The sequence below is a fragment of the Tachypleus tridentatus genome, chromosome 11 (genome assembly GCF_004210375.1).
Source record: "Tachypleus tridentatus isolate NWPU-2018 chromosome 11, ASM421037v1, whole genome shotgun sequence".
In the NCBI taxonomy this organism is placed as follows: Eukaryota; Metazoa; Arthropoda; class Merostomata; order Xiphosura; family Limulidae; genus Tachypleus; species Tachypleus tridentatus.
This window is the reverse complement of record NC_134835.1, coordinates 43,140,348-43,155,007: the sequence shown is the minus strand read 5'-3', so window position 1 is coordinate 43,155,007 and position 14,660 is coordinate 43,140,348. Positions and strand designations below refer to the sequence as shown.

The 14,660-nt window shown below is 31.0% G+C and overlaps 1 protein-coding gene across 4 annotated transcripts in view; it reads right to left on the bottom strand.

Moving 5' to 3' along the window:
- Window positions 1-465: 465 nt before the first annotated feature.
- The window catches only part of LOC143232046 (cytokine receptor-like factor 3), a 31,186-nt gene continuing 16,991 nt past the window's right edge, over window positions 466-14,660 (bottom strand). For all 4 annotated transcript variants that reach the window (XM_076467059.1, XM_076467056.1, XM_076467057.1 and 1 more), the window contains exons 6-9: window positions 12,860-13,109; window positions 10,576-10,684; window positions 6,831-6,979; window positions 466-2,472 (exon numbers count right to left, since the gene is read on the bottom strand). In XM_076467059.1, coding sequence (XP_076323174.1) covers window positions 2,231-2,472; window positions 6,831-6,979; window positions 10,576-10,684; window positions 12,860-13,109 — 750 coding nt within the window. In that variant the 3' untranslated portion in view covers window positions 466-2,230. The remainder of the gene's footprint in view (window positions 2,473-6,830; window positions 6,980-10,575; window positions 10,685-12,859; window positions 13,110-14,660) is intronic.

Here is a 14,660-nt window from a genome sequence, read left to right as displayed (position 1 = left end):
AGATAGATTTGTATATTTGAATATCAAAAATATATATAATGGATACCCAAGTATGTTAGGTTTTGACATGCATGTTATTAACTAAAGTTGTTCACTGCAGATTAATTCTGATTACTTCACAGTATTCTGCTATACAGATGTAAAAATAGCCTCTTCTGACTAAAGCCACACCTACAAGAAACTGCAGAATTGTGCCTGTGTTGTAAACAATATCCAATGACTAGAGCACTCACTGTATAGATATAAATGGTTCACAACAGATAATTATGGCTAACCTGGTTAATTTAGTTTCATTACTTTGGCATTGTGTGTAAAGACCATTGGTTCTCAACTGCTAGTCTACATAAGAGGATTGAACAGTATCTACCTTTATGAATGTAACTACTGAAGTATATTGTTTTATAATAAAGTAAATATTGTATGAAGTGGTCCACAGTTGTAAAAAAGATGGAAATAACTGGCATAGACAAGAGCATCATAAGTTTAATAATGAATAAACTAGAAGCAACAATACAATTGTTGGAGATAATTTCTTCAGAACATGAGATCTTGTTATACACAAACCTGAGATATTTAAACATCATACAAGTTGAATAAAATGGGACATACATAAAAACTATTTTACTTGAAGTAATGTGTATGAAAACAGTATCAAAATACAAACACACTTTCAGAATAAATTATTAATGTATGTAAATTTTTCATTGGTTAAGAGAAAACCATTGGAGAAAAAGTTTAAGTGTTTTGAGAAAAATACTTTAACGTTAAAGCAAATTCCGGTGATAGTGATACTATTTAAACATATCTGAATTTTAGAAACAAAAATATTAATGCAACACATAAAAATTACTTTGAATTAATTTTGCATAGAATTTTAAATAGTAATAACAATGGCTAAGTACTGATGACTTAACTTTTACATGTGGGAAACTGACAAAGTATTTATGGAAGTTCACACTCTTAACAGTACCATCTTGCTAATACAATATTAAACTAATGGCAATTTAACTAGCTTCAGGGTTATTTAGAGAAGAGAAAACTATTACTGAAACTAAGAAATTCTAAGAATATTTGTAGCTTAACAGATTTCAAGATAATTCTATAATTGATGAAGCTGAAAACATTAAGTCCTATGAATACATGAAGTTTGGTTTCAAAGTTCATTAGAGGAGGAAAAATTCTCAAAATGCTTGCAGTTTAACTACATTCATGATTTTGTTTCTTATAAACATGAAGACAATAAAAATGGGCAAAACAACTATAAAGTTGGAGGTTTCTATATTTACTTTCATATTTAAAAGTCCAAAAGTATTTGTACTGCATGGTCAGAATTTATAGAGATTGATGCTAGCCCTATAAAAAAACAGCTGGAAATATTAAATTCTGAAGATACCTGTAGTTTAACTAGTTACTAAGTTAATTAGAGAAACAAAAAATATCAGGAAGTAATAAATCTTATAAATGTTTAGTGCTCAACTAGTTTCTAGATTAAGTTGAGAAAACAGATGGAACCAGTAAATGTTACAAATGTTGTTTAACTAGATTCAAGGTGGTTTTTTCTTTATCTTCAAAATAGTGAAAGTATAAAAATGTGTAAATAAGTTTATATTTTAAATCTAAAATTTCAAAGTCAAAACAAATATTTGCATATTTAAATTTATGTAAAAGTGAATGCTAGTTTTATAACAAAAAGTGGAAGAAGTAAACACTTGTATTTTAATTAGTTTCAAGGTTAATCAGAAAACAAGCTATAAAATGTAAGCAGCATATTACAGGTTAGGTAGTTTCAAAGTTAATTAAAGAAACACTAATGCAGTTAAAAGAAGAAAATTCAATAAAACATAGTTTAACTGGAAGATCTTTTTTAAAAAAAAACAGTGGAAATGAAAATGTGAAAAGCTTATTTCCAAAACAGTCATTCAAATAAGAAATGGGTTCACAAAATACATTTACTTTGGATTAACAAAATAATAAATATATATATATATGTATAACCAGTAGTACTTTGCATTACTTTCTATGAATATACCAAACATTTACTTACAATGTATCACCAGTGAACTAGCACTGGGTTAACACAGTTATGTGAAGTGTCTGTACAGTAAAATTTTTACTAAGAAATAGGACAAAGAATTATAGGATTAAACTTTATTTTGAGATAAAAAATGGTATAATATTTTTTCCTGTTTATTACTGGAAGTGGAAGCATTTTCTCACATTATGCCCTGTATTACTCCACCACAATCTTCCAACCTTCTTCTCTGAAGAACATACCAAAATAGATGTCTAGGTATTTATGACCTTTATTCTGAACTGTCTTCCAATCATAAGTTATCTGTCCATCTCCACTTTCAATCATTACCCTTACTTTTTTGTTTGAATCCAAAGGTTCCACGTAAAAGTACACAGATGATCCACGGCACAGTGGAAGCAACTCTGTCATCATTTTATAGCCATTAACGAAAACAACGCCTGAAACAGATACCACAAATGTAAAAAAAATACATCAGTTAAGAAAGAGAGATAATATATTCAAAAAAGTGTTCCTACTTTCTTTATATGAGCATCATAACACAGATAGCAAAATGTTATCATAAATATGATTAAAAATGATTTAAATTTAACATTTCAATCATAATAACTCTCATTAAAACAAAATCAACTCACACTGAAGAAAATGATACTGTAAAAACAAAACTGTCCAGAAATGTTCTTGAATGAAATAAATTGCTGAAATTAAAATGCTCATTAGAAGAAAACAAAACAATTAAAAAAACTTGAAAAAGAGGTCACCTGTCCAAAATTATATTGCAGAAAAATAACCAAAAAAATGTCTAGGTATATAAAATCTGTATCCTAAACTGTCTTCCAAAAGGTACACAGACAATCATACAGTAGAAACCACTATGTCATCACTTTATAGCCATTAACAAAAACAAAATGAATAGAATGAAACATGCTTGATTAATATGTTAAACTCACCAACATCTGACAAAGTAACACTTTTTCAAAGAAAATTATGAAGATGGAACAAATTAAAAGAACAGACTGTAGCCTGCCCACCATTACTTCAGTTACAGGAAATATCACATGATCAAAATTAATGGGGAAAAATAACCAACCACTGTAGAGCAACACTCTTCAACAGTGACTAACTTGAACTAAAACAATTTGAAAAAAAGGTTTTTATTGGACCAAAGCAACTAGGCTATATGTGTCAAAAAACTGGTAAAAATGTAAAAGTATTATAAAAATATACAAATGAAACAATGTCTACAATTCAGATGAAAAGATTTAAACTGAATTAAAAATGGTCAATGGCTCAAAAAGTTAAAAACACAAGGAAATTGGACAGTATCACCATTGTCAGTGTTTTAATTATATTGTTTCAGTATAAAATGGTGTCATCACTAACATTTGTAGTGACAGCTTGACAGTGAAACATGGGCTATTGTGACTTGAGTGTCACAAGGACCACACATTGGTGGATCAGTCCCGAATAAAATGATGAATTAAAAACTGTGGATAATACATAGCCTGCTTAGAACAACTTCCTTCTCCTGATCTTTACAGAAACAAGACAGCCACAGAACAAGAGAAGGTTTGATCTGGGAAAACTTGTTATGATGTTGCTCATTCCAAGATGACTGCCAACTGGCACAAAGCCTAGCCTTAAATACATGAACATAGTCCATATACAAGATACGCATGGCCATGACTGCATTAGAGCAGACATGCTTAGTTCCAGTGTCAGCAAGCTTGTACCCACGAATGCTGACATGGCCAGATATCCATAAAAACTAGATAAAATTGAGAAAAATGAGCCCACAGTTGTTGAATATTGATAAGAACAGGATTAGAACTAACATTAGATGATTCCAGGGTCAGTAGAGCTAAGAAAGTCAGAGTAAATAGTACAATCTATGTATTCCACAGCTTCTAAAAATCCACACCAAGAGAAATGGCATACAACTCTGCAGTGAACACAGAAACTGTAGAAAAAATCCTATGACCAACCACCAAGTCACTACAATCCATGATGAACTCCACAGTCACCTGATTTTGAAAAGAATAGTTTGAATACTCCAGTTGGGAGTACTCATCTTCCTCAGATGGCTCAAAGATAGGTCATAGGTGAGGATGGTAATAAGCCAAGACAGGATGAGTTGATCAATGGAGAAAGAAACATCATCCAATGACACACCCAACTCAGCTAGCTGCACTTGGATATGAAGGCCAAAAGGATGAATAGCAGGCCATCTATTTTGAAAGAGTATACTTTTTCAGAATAGATGGTCTACTGTTCTTCTGTCCATGAGAAAGACAACCCCAAGTGGGATGCTGTAGTGAGGATCAAAGTTTAATAGCATACTGCAAAGAAATTTGCAAATGGTGAAGGTAAAGAGGAGGTACATAGGGACTCAGTGTACAAACTCTAAGTTTGAGAAATGTGGAAAGCCCCTGTGCAGATGGTGAATGTGGTCCAGCACCTTCAAGGCCAAGGTCTTGGTAGAACACCATAGATAAAGTTGCATGGTCCAGTTTGGAGCATATGAGGGCACAATAAATCTTGATCATAAAACATCAACCTTACACCAAAAGGTGTAAGAGATGACAGAGGATGTACATTTGACACATAGCTGCTTGATGTGAGGAATGGAAGTAAGTTAAGGACAAAAATGAGTCACAAACATTTCACTCAGGACAGAGTTTATAATCATGGTGTATATCCCATTGATAGCAAAAGTGCAGGCAAATGGTTTTGGAAAAAGAATAGGCAAAACCATTTGCTATAGTCCACTTCAACAAGCGACTGAGAGCAGTCTGAAGCTGTTGCTTCACCACTCACTGGTTGCCATGCATAGAAATAAGTGGGTGGATGTTCAGATTCCAGAGGAGGTAAACTGAAAGTACAGAACCTTCTCTGGAAGGTCTCTTCACCTTGTACAGCAATCCATCTTGAGTGGCTAAAAAAAAAAGAAGCCTGGTCAAAATGTTCCTCAAAAGCAGTTGCTTCACCAAAATTTCATTTAAGAAAAATGTTGCTTGACCAACATGTTCCTAAAGAGCAAATTTATAACAACAAATAAAAAACAAACAAACTTGAAGATAAGACTGTTTATCAACATACACTTAAAGTGAAATGCAAATATTTTTGAGTAACGCATTCTGAAAAAAATGATCATGTAAGATAAAATCTGAAGACAAAAAATGATGACCAAAAACTTATGATAAAAATTTACCAACATTTAACTGAAGAAGTCTGTTTAATCAAGCCACTCTTGAGAAATGAGAGAACCCTCAATAGTTGTGGCATTTTTTTTTCTTTATGTTAGTTATATTTTTGTGCCCCAGCAATACCAAGCATTGTGTGCACATACACCCAATTGGATTTTGTTACTCATCAGGAACTCTAACAAACTACCTACAATAAATTAATCTATGAAACCTTAAGAGTAGTCAAATACATAAATCAAAAGGGTTTGACCTTTTGAGTCCAAAAATGTAATTAGACCTCAAATTGGTAAATATATTACAGAGCTAGAAGTTAAAGGTTTGTATTTAAAACACTTGAAGCTGTTCTATGAGCCACTGTGTTGTGGCTAAAAATGAATGTAACCAATGTACTTCAGAAGGTGATGTAGTGGCTGACTAATCTCTGGAAAAAAGGCTGACTGATTAAAAAAAAAAAAAAAGCTGTCTGGTCAGAACAGAGAGAGTTAGTTTTTCATTCAAAATATCTTCAAGAGAACCATCACACTTCTAAACAGAACACCTATTTGGATAAAATAAATTTGTTAAAAATTAAATTGCATATAACAAACACAATGAAAAAGTTACTTAGCCACAGCATACTTGTAAGAAAATGTTGCCTTCCTATTATTTTGTTCTCATACTTCACATATGTTTCTAATGAGAAAAACTTTGACAATCAAAATAAAAGAAAAACCCACTTACAGAAGTATATCTGAAGATCTGAATACCAACAGTAACTTCTTAAATAAACAAAGTGCTTCTAACCCAAATTACTTGACCAACATGCTCCCATTTATAATAATAGCTTGTCCAAAATGCTCGTGGAAAAATAAGTTAGCTATTCAAAAACTCAAGATCAAATAGCTTTGAAAAAGTTTCTTTAATAAAGCACAGATCAGATGACACTTACTTAGCAAAACTTTCCAAACTGAGAAACTGTATTTTGTAACTGTGACAAAGCTACAAAGGCTACCTGCTGATGCCCCTACTAACCAGAGAGAAGACTACAAGTCAGCAGAACCCACTATCCATGCTAAGGGATTCATTCTCAGTCTTGTAATGTATCTGCTGCTTAAAGTGTACAGCATATTTTGTGGTATCACACAGATTCAAACCCAGCTCACCTGTTCTAAAATATAGAGTTATACCCAAAAGGCCAACCAACAAATAGAAAGTGATCTAATGAAAACAATACTGGTTACAATATAGAAAAATATTCTACTAAAAAAGGTATTTAACTTAAAAAGAAATATTATATTAAAAATTACCGAGTGTCTTAAATAAGCAATTTTTGCTTGTTTATTACAATACAGTGTACAAACCTGGCTTTAAAACTGTTTAACTAGATTAATGTGTTTTCTTCTTTTTGATATCTCAAAAAAATTGTCAAGTCATTTGTGTCATTCAGCTCTGAATATACCTACAGTAAAATAATTCCTATACTTCTAATATATCTTACTAAAGTGAAACATGAATTCACACTAGTACAAGTGAAATAACTTATGATAAATATGCACTTTTTACTTATGGTATTTTCCACATTATTACATTAAGATTTCTGCCACCTTTCTTACCTTGTAGGTTGATAAAAACAACACCCTGCTGAAGGAATGTAAACTTTGTACTTTGAGTATGAACACTTGCATCAATTAATGCTATCCCTTCATCTAATTTTGGTGTCTTTCCAACATCCAGAATTCGGAAATGTAAGGAATGAGGGATACTAGAAAATACAAATACAAAATACATAGATAGTACCAAAAGTAACAAAAATATATTTTTTTAAAAGACTGTATCAATAGTACATGTGAAATGAAAATTTTGAAGTTATCACAGTAAAAACAAAAGATTGTTTCTGTGTGTCATCTCATAAGTCAACATAATAAACACAAGGTGTACATCAACATTCATCATAAACAGCTTTGATAAACAAGTGTATAGTTTAATTTCATCAGTAAGGAAATTAACCATAGAGTGAGCATAGAAATCTCATAAAAGGGCAATATTAGTAGCATGAATTTGCGAGACACTTTTATCATTCAACATGGGTGAAAGCAGAAAATATAATAATATAAAACATTAATCTCAGCAGTCAGATAAAAATAACTAGCATAACGTATGCATCTGCGGCATACAAATACCACATATCTCACAGTCCTATGATACATCTTTTATATCATATAAAATGTTTACATTTTTCTAGAGAGCTAATATACACTGGTTGAAGTCAAGTGCCAATTCAATCCTAGGTGTTACTTTCTATAGCAGGAATCATTCAAAAAAACTACATGCTGTTTCACTGAAAAGTTGTATTGTATCCTACATTATCATGTGTACCAAGGATTCCTCTGAAACTGTCACGTGGAACAGACATGCTTCCAGCCATGTGATTCAACTGTGTGGTTAGTAAGCTACAAAGAGAACATGGACTGTGGGAACAGTTTTGTCATTTTCAATAAGAATTATTAAATTTTGCTAGAGTTAAGACCATACTGTGGAAGTTAGATCTGCATGTTTCTTAACAGTTCTGCTGATAGTATGTGGCAACTTCTGTATAATTCATATCTATAACTTTCAGTTGATTTTCAGGTAAGGTTTATTTACATCTTATCTTACCATATACAATTTACATGTTTTACTTTATTTAAATACAGTTCATTTATTTATCTTAACTTCAGTCACATCACAGTAGCTCCCCTGTGGCAAAGTCAGCTATTTTTGTGACTCATCTCTTTGGTCATTAAAATCCATGTTTTTCTGTCCTTTATACACACAGTCTTGTCTCTTTCATTAAGAAACTTGCAATAGCATATCACTACAACACTTCTACAGAAGAGATCCATGAACCTCTTGCTGTTGTGAATGGCAGGTAACTGTATGCTTGATCTATCCTTCAAATACTGCACAGAAGCAACAATCATTATGCATACTTAACAACCAGTGTGTACATAGTTGGTAGAATGAAATATGTAGATTCCCTCATTATTCAACAAATGTAAAAATACGAATTATAAGATGTCAAGTCATCAACCAACAACTTAATAAAATGGAATGTGAAACATGAATCAACAACATTGATAACAGAGAATGTGCAATTTAATCTTATCAATCACAAGGTATCAAATGCACCACATCATCTCTTAAACCAAAAACACTGGTAACTTCAGTGTATATGAAACTAACTTATGAACTGGAAAGTTTAATAATCATGTAATGTGTAACACCATCTGATTGTTCAGCAATATTGTTAACTCTCAAATGTGGGACATCATCTCATCAGTCAGCAAGGTTGAAATGCATAGATGATGTATAATATCACCTCATTAGTGAACATGGAGAATACATAAAGTTTGTGAACATTTATCTCATTGGTCAGCAAGGTTGACAAGTGTAGTTGGTGTGTAACATCAACTCATTAGCCAGCATGGGGAATACCTGTGATTAGTGAACAATGATCTCATTGGTCAGCAAGGTTGATAAGTGTAGTTGGTGTGTAACATCAACTCATTAGCCAGCATGGGGAATACCTGGGTATGTGAGCAATGATATTGGTCAGCAAGGTTGATAAGTGTAGTTGGTGTGTAACATCAACTCATTAGCCAGCATGGGGAATACCTGTGATTAGTGAACAATGATCTCATTGGTCAGCAAGGTTGATAAGTGTAGTTGGTGTGTAACATCAACTCATTAGCCAGCATGGGGAATACCTGTGATTAGTGAACAATGATCTCATTGGTCAGCAAGGTTGATAAGTGTAGTTGGTGTGTAACATCAACTCATTAGCCAGCATGGGGAATACCTGGGTATGTGAGCAATGATATTGGTCAGCAAGGTTGATAAGTGTAGTTGGTGTGTAACATCAACTCATTAGCCAGCATGGGGAATACCTGTGATTAGTGAACAATGATCTCATTGGTCAGCAAGGTTGATAAGTGTAGTTGGTGTGTAACATCAACTCATTAGCCAGCATGGGGAATACCTTTGAATTATGAACAATGATCTCATTGGTCAGCAAGATTGATAAGTGTAGTTGGTGTGTAACATTAACTCATTAGCCAGCATGGGGAATACCTGGGTTTGTGAACAATAATCCCATCAGTTAGCAAAGCTAAGTATTCATAGTGTTGATACCATTTTGTCATTGACTGGAACAATATATATGAAATTTATATTATGTTCTCAGTTCAGTCAGCATGACCAATACCCAAAGAAGGTGCTACATACTCTCTTTGAATGAGCTTATAAACTTAAGAGGTAATTTTCTATTATTGCCTAGTTACAAGACTGAAAAATACAGCACAATCTATGATATTTTCTAGAAGAAAAATGTACATCTTAAAAATTTCAAATGTCATTAAAGTAAAAATGGAATAAAATAAAAACTTGATACAAAAAATTAAAAGAAAAAATAAAAGGCATTTACTTATATAATACAAAATAAAATAAATCTTAAACAGCAATTATTCACTACAAGAAATCTTGTTTGGTAGTGTATAAGCTAAGATGGCATTAAGTTTAATTATGCGAGAACACTGAGAAAAATATACAGATAACATGTACAGTTTATATAAATTCTCAATTATTTTATAAAGCAGATGATGAAAAATTATTCACAGCAAGTAACTTATATGACTTAATCCTTGTGTATTGGGTCACTGGCCAAAGGCTATGTCATCACATTTGTTGACTTGCATTCAAAGTTTTATTGAAGTACTATTTTTTTACTTTATGTCAATAAATGTGGAATCAAACTAAGGACTATAATTCAAACTTTAATATTATATACAGTTTCATAAGCAAGAAGAACTTAGTTGTCTACCTTCCTTAGTTACGAAATCAATGTGTTTAATTTCAATATATTGTCTAATTCTCATTCATAGACTATGTTTATCAAATCACATTAAAATATACTCAGGAGTTGCTTAACAGTCACAATTTTTGTATTCTTCAGATAGCAAAAAACAAACCTCCAATAATCTTTTGGAGATTAAAAATCACGGTAACACAAACACATTGTTTCACCATGTTAGCTTGACAATGTCAATACTTATTGATTTTAAACAAATCCTATTTTAAAATTTCTTAGGAAGTATATACTTGAAAACAAATATATAATCCCAAAGTTATGTTACAATGAGCTTAATCATTTTAATATATAATACCATATTCTAAGCTTTATATGCAGTTTCACTGAATGAAACATTTTTAATTTAGAGATACTGATGACTAGCTAAATGATATTTAAATGTACTCATTAAATATATTTATGATGAAATATAGAAAGAATTGTAGCTTTTAAAAATATTAAAATTAACTCACTTGAGCAAAGGTGTTTTGGAACAGAGCACACTATGAGAGTCTGAATATAATTTTGTAGCAATCTTATTTTCATTTGTTAACATATAATCAATGTTTGAGTGATCCCACTCTGAAAAATAAAAACATGTAAGTAATCTATTAAGACACAAAATCTTGACTTTATATTTCCTAAATACATTAAGCTAATGGATAAAACTATAAGTACTCTCAATTAAGTTTACTGAAGTTATATATTTAATGGAAATTATATTAGAATTACACTTCAGTTGAAGATTAGAATTAGTTATTGTTTATTAAATTCATATTAAAAACAACTTCCATTGTAATAAATGCTTTGGAACTGAAGTAAAAATTGTAGTTTTTACTAATTAGATATAAACAGGAAAGTGAAAACTGAATATAACTACACAAGTTTTGTTATAGCTGCTAACAATTTAAAGTATGTTATCTCTCTAGCTTGAGAAAAATGTAAGTTCTTTACAGACAGTCCACACAATACTGTAATACTAACAGAAATACACATTTTCTATGTATATTATTAACAAGAATGAGAGCAATCTGTAATAGTGAACTTTACTTTTGTTAATTAATCGTAATTAATATATTCAGTCACATTCATTAACCTGATATGTGCAATGTCAACAAATAATAAAATTAACAAATATTATAAAATAATAAAACTTGAAGGTGGGAATGTGTCTAAACTTTTATGTGATTAATTTGGCAAAATCTGCAAGTATTTTGAAACTTTACTGGAGATAGATGTATAGATACCAATCCACAAAAGTTCATTTTGGTATCAATACAAATAACTTTCTTTGTATGTTTGTGTGTGTAGGGAAAGGGAGGCTTTTTGTAATCATTATATAATTCTAGCCTAGCCAAGGTACAAATGATCTCCATACCTATCAACCCTTCCATACTTTATTGGAATTTTTTTCTGGTATGTATTAAAATACAGCACTGCTTATCAACCAATATATCAGGGTGAGACTATAGTTTGGTGATTAGTGAAATTTGCTAAGTTATTAAATGATGAACTTGTGAATCAGTTGTATTCAACTAATTGATTACCACATCATCAAAAGAAAAACAAAAAACGTATCTCACTAACTATAGGACTTCAATATCTGTAATGGGAAGAGCACAGACAGCCCACCCATTATGTAATATTTTGCTTAACACTCCTACGAAAAGTGGGGCCTAATAGGCCCCAGAGCAACTTGAAAGGTTATTAATATTAGGCTAATAATTTTGTATTTAAATGAAATTGCCATTTAAATCCATTAATGAATGGATTAACGAGATTCCCACTGTCCCTATCTACTATCTAGTGAAACCACAGCCAGGGGAATGGGCTTGGAGAAATCAGGACTAGAAACGTCTTTTCGTAGGAGTGTTAACAAAAAACAAACATGATTGTGATTTTTGATTAATTGAATAGCTGGAAAATCTGTATGTAGCATTAATTGAAAACCCTAATTTTTATTTTTCAATTAGTTGATTGTTTCTTTAACTTGTGACACTGATTGGTTATGCTAAGCAACATTAAATTAATTGAAAATATTAAACCATAATGCCATTTTTTTTTTATTGTTGGATAGCTGGAATAACTGAAAACAATAATAACCAGAAATAATAATTTTAATTAGTTCATTATTTTCCTGACAACAGTTGAATTATTTATAGTTTTGATTACTTGATATTTAAATTTATATTTTTGTAATATTAATAAACTTAATCATATTTTTTGATTAATCAATTATTTTAGAATATCACTGTAGATACTGCTTAAAGTTAACTGACTATACTGATTAATCACTCATTTCTATATGTGACTACAAGTCTTTGTTAAGTAGTGTTAATTATAAAAAAGAAAGAGTCTTTCTTACATTGAAAGCTTAAGCTTGACTAACATGGTAGTGACTAAACTCACAGCTGTAACTATATTACATCTATTACATTCAGCTTTAACAATAAATCATTTATACCACACTGGAAAAAAAGGATTTCTCTTGGATTTTGGTCAATAGTACTACCACAATGTATTCATTAAACTGTACTTTAATATTAGTTTTTACCTTTTACTACAACTATTGACGAATACATGCATGATGCCCTCTCTGCATTTTATAAAAGAAACAATAACTGAGGTACAAAGATTTCCAATAAACACACCGCTTCTGTTTATATATTCATCAATCTTTATGATCAAACAGATGCAGAATATGGTCAAAGAACAGAAAACTCAAACATTATCAGATGGAGTATGCTGATAACTTACCATATGGAGGTAAAGTGGTAGCACTGGTATAAATGAGAGACCAAGGTCCAAAACTGGAGTCATTTTTAGTTCTTCTTGATACCCTAAATGAATAGGTAACATCTGGTTCAATATCTCTAATAATGTAATACGTATCATTTCCTTTGTAGACATCATAAAAATTGTTTACAGCTTCTGAATTGTTCTTAGCATCACCACGACAACACTGAAGATGATACTTGTGTGGTTCTGGGCTACTTTCATCCTCAATCTGAAAACAAAACAAAATAATAAAATATTATTGTTTATATCCAGTATTCACAGAAATATCATACTATAGACTCCAGACATTTTATCTCAACATTCATTTTAATTAGCCCGTTATGGAAGTTAAGTCAGAAGTATGTAACAGCAATTCTGTCTGCCACTTACGTCTGCTCAGAAAACCTTTTGGTCAGTACAAGAATTTGTCAGGTAGCTGGGCTGAACAATGATGACAGATAAACAGTTTTTTAATATATGTGTGTAATGATGATGTAGTGAAAAACCAGTTTCTTCAAAATTCTGATGTGAAAGACCAAAATTATTTAGCAGTCTTAATTGTAGATGAGGCTTGGTGTTAGTCAATCTTGATGGAATGAATAATGTTGTTTTGTTTTTTCACTTTTGTATATGCAAAATGCAACAGCAAAAATAATTCACTTATGATTGCCAACAATGTTGTCATTAAGTTGTCAATAGAAACAACTATTAAAACCAATATAGTCAGATTGTACTGAGTGATAAAGATTATGTAAGTTTGGAATATGTTAACTCTTAAATATTAACACTCACAGCTGTAACCCAAACCACAGTAGGAAATAAGGCTCATCTTAGATGTATACTAAAAAGAAGGTATTCTTTCTAGCATAGGTACAATAAGATTTGAGCCACTGAAAAAAAAAAGGGGTGGGTGGTGGTAAAATTGATCTTGCTGGCATTACAAGTGTACAATATTTAGGTAAATCAAATTACAGAGATTTTTGTGTACCTTAGTTAAGTTGCAAAGAAGCTCTGGGATTAATTTTGCATTTCTGTATAACCAGATTATATTTTTTTTTTTAAACATAGTAAGAAAACATAATACAGAAAAAAGTAGTTAAAAACATGATTTTCTTTAGAATATAAATAAAGAGTAATGAGAAAACATGCAAATTCAAAATGAGATCATAAATAGTAAGGGCAAGTTTGAGCAGCTTTAAGAGATTTTTAAAAACTTTACATATTTCAATTAACTTAAATTCATCCACAGTTTTACACATCAAATTGTGTATTTACCACCTATTCAGTCAAGGTACATACACTAATTAATACTGTTCAAATTATATTCCTTTAAAATTACATATTTTTGTTAAAAGCATATATAAATACCTACATATAATATGTATTTTTTCCCAGAATGTTTGGGAAAAAGTATGAAGTACACACTATACGATATTCTTCCAATATTTTTCAGGTGAAATATTCATTCTCAATATGGCTTTAACACATTTTTTATATTCTGATGTAATCATTGTTTGTCAATGGCTGAATAATGTGCAAACAGGCTTACTATTACTAAGGTTAGAATCAAATAATATTTAATTGTGTGTGTTTAAGAATACAGTGTACTTAAATCATGCATTAAAATAAAATTAGCTTCTTTAATTAGGTGACACAACAGTAAAATAGTTCATTATTAATGAAACCTATTCAACTGCACTCACACTCCTAATGAAATGAATAACACTGTATAACAAAAGTTTTACTTTTTCTTGTTCCTGGGCAGAAAGTGTTATTTCCC